The sequence below is a fragment of the Pygoscelis adeliae genome, unplaced genomic scaffold (assembly GCF_000699105.1).
Source record: "Pygoscelis adeliae isolate BGI_AS28 unplaced genomic scaffold, ASM69910v1 Scaffold244, whole genome shotgun sequence".
NCBI classification, from domain to species: Eukaryota; Metazoa; Chordata; class Aves; order Sphenisciformes; family Spheniscidae; genus Pygoscelis; species Pygoscelis adeliae.
Window position 1 is genome coordinate 1,832,620 of NW_008824648.1, and position 10,204 is coordinate 1,842,823.

General features: G+C 49.6%; 1 protein-coding gene across 1 annotated transcript in view; it reads right to left on the minus strand.

Annotated features, from left to right (window-relative positions):
- Window positions 1-3,373: 3,373 nt before the first annotated feature.
- Window positions 3,374-10,204, minus strand: part of SYNPO2L (synaptopodin 2-like) — a 40,320-nt gene continuing 33,489 nt past the window's right edge. The window contains exon 4 of the mRNA XM_009322443.1: window positions 3,374-10,031. Coding sequence (XP_009320718.1) covers window positions 7,693-10,031 — 2,339 coding nt within the window. The 3' untranslated portion in view covers window positions 3,374-7,692. The remainder of the gene's footprint in view (window positions 10,032-10,204) is intronic.

The following is a 10,204-nucleotide window of genomic DNA, read 5'->3' on the forward strand; positions in this document are numbered from 1 at the left end:
GCTGCAGCAGTCAGTGTCTTTTTCCACTGGGAATATTGTGCCAATCTGGTATCTCTGCCATAAGTAATATGATGAACTCAGCATAGATAAGAAGTTATGTAGAGCTCTTACTGTTACCTTACCCACTCATGCTACTCAGTGCTCAAGGTTTTACATCATTACAAGCCTTGCTTGATGAGCTGTTTTAGTTTTGGTTTGGGGTGGAGGGATTTACCTGGAGTGTGGTGAGGTTTGGTGGCTAAATTCAATCTTTGCTTGAGTACGTGGAGATTCCACTTAGGTCAGCGGGGTAGTACATGTGCCGCCTGTAGAACATTTCAGCACTTCAGGGAGGAGCTTTTAATCATACAAGGAACTGTCTGTATCTCACTGTGACCATCTCGCTCTTTCCAAATATACCCTTGGCTTAAGTGGCCTTAGGAATAGCCTGCACAAGCTTTGCTTTCTCTGACTTGTATCTTCAAAATTAATTTATTTTTGCACTGCATTCTTGTGCACCTAATTTCAAATGGTCTAACTTCAAATCACTGATGTCTGCAAAATCATTTCAAGAGCAGCAGATGAGATCTGCCTCGTTACACGGTGCTAGATGGACATAAGCAGTAGCTAAGACAGGCGTTATCAGCAGGGCTGTCTCCTGAGCACATTTTGATCATGTGGAAGTCTGGCAAATGTCAGTCTGGCAAATAGCCAGCTTTTAATTTTCCAAAGATAGAGAATTAAACCTTGACACTGCCCCCCTTTTTCCCTGGAGCCCAGGACTGATCTGTGCTGAAAGTATTCATAAGCAGCGGATTTCAACATGATTCAATCTGTTCTGAAAAAAAAGTTGCAAAACTCTTGATTTGGCTTTTTTCTTCTGGTTGTTTCTTATGTTGAAATACATCATATATTTTGTTATTTTAAAATATTTCATATATGCTTAATCTCTTCTACTTTTACACAGACGTCAGGAAGACTTGTCAGTATTTTGTAGCACCGCACAGTTAATGCCAGGCTCCCTCCTGCCACTAAGTGGGCTTAATGCACGATGAGATGTAGGACTGGGACAGAAATATGTAGGATTTGATCACAGAGCTGGAGTGTGTGTTGAAATTGCTGGCGTGCCCACGGTGTGTTATTTGCTGGGCAGCCTCTTTGCCTGCATGCCCCACACGCTGCCACCCAGGAATCCCCTCCAAGCTGCAGCAAGCCTCTTGCTGCCAAAACTCCCTGGTATGAGCCTGGCCTTCTCCTCTGGTATGTGGGACTGAGCAACGCCATATGTGAAGGCCAAAAGAGGATAGATTAGGAAGAAAGGATTTCCTAAGATTTTAAACCCTCCAGATTTAACACCACATCAGGTGAATGCCAAAACCCCAGGTAACTCAGAGAAGAACAGTGGCAACATCTAGTGGCCGTTGAAGCTATAGGTCTGTACTGCCTGGGAATACCCTTATGCTTCCTACATGCCACATACTTGCCCTGCTGTGCTCTTTGCTGGACACTTTTCCTTCCATCAGGTACGATTGTTTGGGTGTAGATATCCCCACTAGGCACCTTACTATTTTCTGGTTTTAACCTACTCTCTGAGTAGGGCACTGAAGTCCAAGTTCATCCCTAGCCTGCTGGATAGCTGTTCAATAATCCTTCGGCTTTGCTTTGGGCCAGGAACCTCAGGGCTGGCTCCCGTTCCACCTTTGAAAGTCTGTTTGTCTGGCTCCTTCTGACACGATCTGCTGTGAGAAGAAATGACTTTCACTTGAGAAGGCTGTAGAGTTGCTGTGCCCTGGACACAGCAACTGTCCTGCAATGTGCCAAACCATCTGGAGTAGGTCATAATCCTACTATGTCAGCTTTATTAAGCAAAACAAGATGCAGTCCTAATCTGCAGCCTGTGCATCTGTAAACTTACTTCTTTGGTAGCTGTGCTTCTGGTTGGACAGAAGCTCAGGATTGGCATCAGCAAACATTGCTGCCCCTTGGTGCATTTCCTGTCCACAAATCAATCAGAAATATGCTGATGTGCTGGTTTTGGCTGGGATAGAGTTAATTTTCTTCATAGAAGCTAGTATGGGGCTGTGTTTTGGATTTGTGCTGGAAACAGTGTTGATAACACAGGGGTGTTTTAGTTACTGCTGAGCAGTGCTTACATAGGGTCAAGGCCTTTTCTGCCTCTCGCCCCACCCCACCAGCGAGCAGGCTGGGGGGGCATAAGAAGCTGGGAGGGGACACAGCCGGGACAGCTGACCCCAACTGACCCAAGGGATATCCCACACCATATGACGTCATGCTCAGCATATAAAGCTGGGGGAAGGAGGAAGGGGGGAACATTAGGAGTGATGGTGTTTGTCTTCCCAAGTAACCGTTACGGGTGACAGAGCCCTGCTTTCCTGGAGATGGCTGAACACCTGCCTGCCCATGGGGAGGAGTGAATGGATTCCTTGTTTTGCTTTGCTTGTGCACGCAGCTTTTGCTTTCCCTATTAAACTGTCTTTATCTCAAACGACAAGATGTCTCACTTTTCCCCTTCCAATTCTCTTCCCCATCCCACCAGGGAGGAGTGAGCAAGCAGCTGTGTGGTGCTTAGTTGCCTGCTGGGGTTAAACCACGACATCTGGATAGTCCCAAGACCCACCTCCAGACCACTGCATAAGGGACCCCTCCTTGTAATTAATCTGAAAAACATCCACAAAATTATACCTGGACAAGTGTCCAGAGCCTGCAGCCTAATCCTACAGCTGACCCCAGTGTCTCCTGCAGTGCTCAGGAATTGCTGTCTGTGAGTGACATGCATCTGGGAAAGGCGACCTGCTAATGCTTGTCCTAAACTGAGCACAATGAACCCCTCAGGACCCAGAAATTGAGTAGACTTTAACATGAATTGGGTTAGGGTTAGAGTTAGGATTAGGCTTGGAGCCTGAGGATACAATGGGATATATTTGATTTTCTGGCTGATTTGGTTTTCTGATCTCTTGGTTAATATTAAGTTGAATCATTCAGTGTGAGTTTATATTTGGATTTACCAGAGCTGACAAACTTCCGTTAATACCAGATTTACAAACAGAGGCTAGGGTTTAGGTTAGAGCAGGCTGAGGGGCAGGGCTGGGGCAGGCCAGCTGGGGCTGGTCCATAAATTTCTTCACCCTGTCAGTGAGCGAGTGTTTTATAGCCTGTAGTAGCAAAGTTTTGGATCTCACTTAAGTTTTTGCTTGCATGGGGCTTTTTTAATGTATAGGGGTTTTAAGTCCAACTTAGGTGTTTAGACATTCCATCCTCTTTTGGACTCCTTTTATTCTCTTGGCCTTAGTAGTTGGTAGTGCTAACTGCATGTGCTGTACACATAGCAGTTCCTCCTGGGTGCCAAGCAAAGAAGGTGACAAAATGCCACATGTAAAGTGCATATCACAAGTTTATTCTTCTGCACAAACAAATAGAAAGTGACTGTAAATTGGAAAAAAAAAAAAAAGACAAAACAGAAAAGGAAAAAAGGTATTTCCATAAACAAAGATGCCAACTCTGTTCTTCTTCTGGGGTCACATCTTCCACCAGACAGAGCACTGCTGCTGGGCTCCCACCTTCAGAGCACTGATGAGTCTCTTCTAGGAAGAGGGTCTAGTAGGGGATGCTGGATATTATAGCAGAAAGGTAGCATATTCTTTCCAAGGGACAATCTTGGCTTGCACTGTGCTCATGTCTGGCGATCGGTGACTCCTCATCACACCAGTCTCTTCCGAGATTCTTCCTCTCAGCTGCTGCAGGATCTTGACGTTATCTCTGGCAAGTGTTCCCATATATTGAGAGGGAAAGGACTGATACTTCTGAAGCAAAGGTAAACCCCCAGAATTGCCATAGCTGCAATGTGTAACCTGCAGCATGCTAGAGAGGAGGGATGATAGGCAGTTTTAAATCAGGACCCACGCAGACATCTTCAAATGCTTAACAAGGGGACACTGGGGTTTGGCCTACCACTGCAGCTTATAACTTAGCAGGTGGGAGCTAAAACTTGTCAAACAACTGTTTATGTCTGTGCTTGTTCAACAGCTGAGGAATTAGAAATTTGGAGAGGCTCAAGACAAGCTTACATGGTTCAAAAGTATTCCTCATAACCTCACCTGTGACCTTTCTAACAGGCCAGCCACAATATTTTAATGAGCAGACACTAGCAGAGCTGCTTGAAGCCAGGAGCAGTGCAGGTTTCTTCCTTATAGCTTAGCAGATGCATCTCAGTATTATTTCTCATCTCATGCTACTTGCAGCCACAGGCCTTATTTGGGATACACCACAAGCACTGTAGGCCTCATCTGCAACACCCTCTGCTTCTGCAGATCAAGTCCTGTGTCAGCATAGGATCCAGAAAAGATCGGGACAGGCTGAGATCCATCAAACTACTTTGGCTTTGCTTCTAAACATAGCTTTGAACCAAGGATGTTAGAAGTGAATTGCAGGATCCCCAGCCTCCTGGTTCTTTTCCTTGCTCTGATGTTTAATATTCATTCTCCAGTCCAACCTAACTTTTTTTCACCCCCTGCCCATTACATTACCAGAAATGATGGGCCAAATGCAGTTATTCCACTCACTTGGGTCCTGATATCTAACACTCAACAGCGTTTGGCCATCACTCCTTGGCTTGTATCAGTGTCTCCTAGAAATCTGGAGTAGGACCACTGAAATACTAACCACATGCGATCTCCCTTACATGCCAAGGCCAGACCTCTCTTTTTTTCCAGTGGCAAAATGAATTTCCCAAGACACTCAGGCTTTTACTTACCTTTAGGGGCCTGAGGGAAAGGGACACTGGAGTAAGATTCAGACTTTCTGAGGTTATTTCTTCACTGCAGAATTATCTTGAGCACCCTTTCTGCGGTCCACACAACCCCTCTCTAAACCCGAGTTCAGTAATGCTTTCAACCTGGGCTAGCTTGTCTGTCGAAGGCTAGTGGCTAAAACCACTAGCCAGTGACAGACAGCACTCCACAAGGAGACTAGAGAGGAGGCTTCTGGAGCACTGCTAGTCCTTGAGTTCCTTCCCACAGCTTTCCTAGAAAAATAGAACACTCCTCCTCCCATGTTTGGGAAGAATCACAGAGATTCAGCTTGCTACAGCACGCAGGATTTTTTTCCAGAAATGCTGGCAGTGCAATGCAGCACAGGATGAGTGAGAAAGTAATCGTCCAAGTTACATTTTGTATCATGGCTGCTCCCCTTCACCAGAGTTAAGTGGATTCTGGTGATCTGAATTAACTCTGTGGTGATGACTTGTCCTAAGACCTCCCCTCTGGGGCTTTCCAGGAACACATACAATCACCTCATCAGTTCAGGTCAGCTGCTCCTACATCATACAACCAGGTGCAGCACCTCTTCTGGCTCAGCCACCCCTTTGCTCATTAACTCAAGGCATTCCCAAAGGTTTTCTCTCCATCCTCTTCCCATGGCTGATAGTCTGCCAGGTGAGGTGTAAGTGCTGTCCTCCTCCCTCCCCAGCATGCTCATCCTATGTTTCAGGGCCCCCAGGAACGTGCACTACAAACACAAGCCTAGCCAGAGTGTGAAGGATTCAAAGGCAGGATTGTGTATTACTTTTCCTTTTCTCTCATTCTCTCCCCCCCAAGCTTGTCCGGGACTAGAGCTGCTAGCTAGGTTCTTCAGCCCCCTTTTTCTTCGTGGGAGAGCACACGTGCAAAATCTCCAGGTGCTCACAGAGAAGCACGTGAGAGCCGCCAAGAAAAAGTAGAGCCCCCAGCTTTTGTGAAAAGAGCTACATATCGTAAGCTCCAGCTGCATGGAGGAAGGTTGGCTTGAACTTAGTGTGAAACCACACTAGCTGCACTGCTTACAGACAGTAAGCTGTGCATCAGCCCCATTTGCACTCCATTTGTTCTCCCCAGAACCTACAGTTTTGTACATCCAAAGTTTGTGCTCCGTCCAGTCAGAGAATGGCTTCTGCTTGAAGGAGAGAAGCAAGTCTAATGAGATGGAGACAAGTCTCAAGCAGGGCTATGAGACCCTCATCCTGCCTCCAGTACTCATTCCTGAGGGTCTAGCAAAAGGCTGGGCAATCCCTGCCCAAGAAGAGGTGGCAAGCCCCTTCCCTGCAGCTGGGGCATCTGATGTGTTTGGGAGCCAGTGCTTCAGGAGCAATGCTTTCTTGGTGTACTTGTGGAATCACACTGTAAAAGTGGCTGCTGCAAAAGGGGGAGCACAGGCAGAAAGCAAATGGCAGGGGTGTGTGCAAACCAGAGCACAAATGACATGCACACACACATGCACAGTCCCTACTAATATCCTGAATTCTTCCTTGAGAAAGGGAATGCTTTCTTCTTGTATGCCTTTAGCGTAGGGATTAAGCCTGAGGCTAGCCTGGGACATTCAAGGAATAACCAGCCCTGTTTCCCCAGCATCGTCAGCAAACTGAGCTCTGTATGTGTGTGAGTGCAGATCCTTTGGGACCCTCAGAGCACTTCAGTTCTTACCAAATAGACTTCAAGGATACTTAAATTATTTAGTATGAAATTCTACTTGTGACTTTCTGTTTTGCTGTCCTCCACTTCCATACTGACAGCGTCTGTAAAGGGGCTCTGTTTTCCAGCTCATCACAGAGTTTTCAGCAAGTTTTATGTCATGACCCATTGCCAATCTAGCCACAGTTCTGTCCTAACCTAAAGAAAAAGATGATGTGCAAATGCATATTCAATCCTGTCTCCTTTTAAAGCCAACTGTACCTTCTCCCACGCAATCCTCCTTTGTACTTACAGCATCTGTATCCTGTTCCAGTGGGACTAATGCTGCAGGACCTTCCTTGCGCCAACCAGCCACTGCCTGAGTTTAGCTTTGCCTTTGCGTATCCTCAAAAATTGATACGTCCTTCTGCGGTTCCTCCAGCTTGTGCTAGCCCCATCAAGTCCACTCAATGCCCCTCTTTGGCAAACTGCTCTGAGACCTGCTAGCCATGTTTAGCACCAGCTAGGATGACTCTCTGTTCTACCCCCAGCCCTGGTGACTGGAGGAACGGGCACACGTGGCCACCCTCCTGCGCAGGGCACACTGCCCACGCATGTATGCGCAAACACCCCCGCTCACTCTGCTCTCTCACCTCCTTTCCCATGCCCCTCTGGAGGGGGCTCTGGGAGAAGTGTCCAAGGCGAAGCCCCACTTCTACTTTCACTCCCTGCTGAGGGCTGCTGTGTGCATGTGTGTGTGCACCCACAGGTGTGTGTGTACAGACTGACAGGCTCAGAGAAAAGCAGTCTAATGGGGAAGCTAGGGCTTCTGTACTGTAATCCCACCTCTGACCCTTTCTTCCTGGAAAGCTCTTGCCCCCCAGTCTCCCTCCATTCAGGGGTGACTCCAAAGCCCTTGGGAAAGGAACACCACTACTGCCTACATGTCCTCATTCGAGACAGCCCCTGCCATTCACCCCCTCCAGAGGTGGGTTTTGCCGCTGCGTGCAAGTTCCCAGTCTCTGTGTACCACACATGTGCTCTCTCTCCACATTCTTCCTCCTGCTATAGCCACAGCCAGTAAGCCTTGCCATGAAGCTGCCCATCTGAGACCAAGGGGAGGCTGAGGGAGAGGGTGGTGCAGAAGGGGCGTAATTTTTTTTTTCTCTTTTCTTCATTTTGTGTCACTCATCCCAATGTACTGAGCTGACATGAAAGACAAAACGAGCACTACCTCTGCGGCGCCACGGACGGGATGGGAGGGGTGCCTGCCTCAGTGGTGGCCAAAGCTCGGCCTCCACACATTGGCTTGCATCCCCGTTCTTGCTGCTGAGAATTTGGGCCTGGCCACCTGAAACCGAGAGGCCGAGGCTGGGTTTGGGGAAGGCCCCTGGCCCGCCTGACCGGGCTCTGGGGAGCTCTGGTATGGCTTAGGGGACTGGCTGAGCTCCACCTGGAAGAGCGCCGGTGTAGTGGGGGCAGAAGAGGCCATTTCTGTTCTCCACACTGGCTCATCCAACGTGGTGGCCGAGCGGGGCACAAGCACAGTGGGTGCCAGGCTGCTTGAGGCTGGCATGGGAGCCGGAGTAGAGAAGCGACGAATCTCCTGGGTCTTGGCTGTTTTCACGGGGACCTGCTTGGCTGCCATGAAGGACGAGCTAGCCTGTGGGGCTGGCTGACCAGGAGAATCCTGAATGCTGGGGCTTGGGGGATCCCCAAAACAGAACATGGCTGACTTTAATTGATAGGGCTGGTGGCGCATTAAATCAATGACCTTGATCCCTGATTTCTGGCCAGGTGCCTTTTTCACTTTGCTCTCTGCTTTGCTAGCCTGAGATTTGCTGGCTGCCAGGGGATAGAAAGGGGAATGCATTGGGTTGTAAGCTATTGGAGGGGGAGCCCGGATATTGGGTGAATATTTCCAGGATGAGGGTAGAGAAGGGGAAGGAGAGGGGGTCCTGGGCTTGGACTCTGGCTTCGGTGGTGTCTCCACCACATATTTGTCCATGCGGCTCTGGCGTTTGGCAAAGAGCTCTGCCCCCTTGCCTTTAAGCTGAGGCATGTCCTGGGCCCCATTTACCAGTCCAGCATCTTGCTGCTGAGGCTTAGGAGCCACTGGAGGTGGGGTCTTGAACTTGCGGCCAGAGGACTGCATGAAGTTGCAGGCCTCAGCACCCAGGCTGAGGAAGTCCTCCTCAGGCCCAGACTCAAAGCCTGCCCCGGGGTGGTCACCTTTCGGCTTCTCATCCAGGTTCTGCACCAGAGACAGGAGCTCGGGGTTGGGTGAATTCTTCTTCTTCTCCTCAATCTTACTGAACATGGGTTTCTTGTTGCCCCGCCGGCGAGCCTCCTGCAGGATGCCTGTGCGGGGAGCCGGCACGGCAATCCTCTGCTCCCTGGAGGTTAAGGGCTCAGAAGGAGGTCGTGGCATTGCTGGTGAGACGGCAGGAGAAGGCTGCTTTGGCATGGGGGAACTGCTTATCGTGTGCTGTGATGGTGCTGGACTAATATACAAAGAAGAAGAGGCAGTTCCAGGGACTCGTGGCTGGGATGCTGCGGAGGCCACCTCCCCTCCTGGCTTTGAGGGAGTTGACAGAAAGATAGAAGTAGTGGATGTCCGGGCAGTGTTGGCAGGAGGCTTAGTCTCTGGAGCACTTCCTCCCCCTGTTGGCTGTGACTCCAGTGGAGGTGTTGGCCTTCCTGGTGCAGGAATATACAGAGATGTGGAGGAGCTGACTGGACCACGGTGTGTTGGCACTGGTGCATTGGCAGGTGTTCCTGGAGCCAGAGGCGAGAAAGGAGGAACCACCATGCTTTGCCCACCCAGACTTTCAGTAGGTTTTTTGGGTGCAGATGGCCTGAAGATGACAGAGGATGTTGCTGGGCGTTGGCCAGAAAAGCCAGGAGTAAAGGGCCGTGCAGACCTGTTGAACATGCTGCTTGTGCTTGCAGAGAAGGGGTCGGGGGTGCTTGGGGGAGGTGGGAAGAAAGTGGGGCTAGGGGGAGCCAGGAGCTGAGCAGGGATGGTGGCTGGCTGTTTGCTGGGCACTTGCATGCCTTCCAGGTGGATGCTGAGGGGCACGCTGTCTGCCTTCTGTGGCACAGGCATATCTCCGTTCACCGTGCCCTGCTGTGGCTGGGCAGCTGGGACAAGCTGGGGGCTCTTCTGCACAGGGACTTTCTCAACTGTGTACTTCCCAGCCCGTTCCCTCTGCTGCTCAAACAATCGTGCTCCTTTACCTGAGGCCTCACTCAAACCTTTTTGCTTCTCTTCCTTCTGTTCAGAGTCAGACTTGGCCTTTTCAATGTCCAGGTAAGTGTTGTCCCAGTCTGAGTGATTAGTTAGGCTTCGGGCATCAGAGAAACCTTCCTCATCAAACTCAGACTCACTAGTTGGAAAAACTCCGTCTTCCTCCTCGTAGGAGCGGTCTTCGTCGACACTCCCAAAGCTTACCAATGTATACTTCTTGGCCCTCTGCCTCCGCTTCTTGAACATCAGCACCCCCTTGGAGTGGGGGTTGGGTGCGTCTGTCAACAGGGACGCAATGGTTCTGCACTTGGTTTTGGCTTCTTTCACGTTCTTCTCTTGGATGCTCTCGTGGCGGTGGAGCTCTGCAAGAGACAAAAAGAGGCAAGCTCATTGCTCAGCAACAGGCTGAGTGGGCAAAGGTGGACAGTGATACGGCTATAGGTATTCTAGTGCCCGTACGAGGAAACACACTGTCACCCCCTGCCCTTCTTTTTCTTTCCTACCTTTGCTGATAGTGTCTTTAGGAACTGCTGAT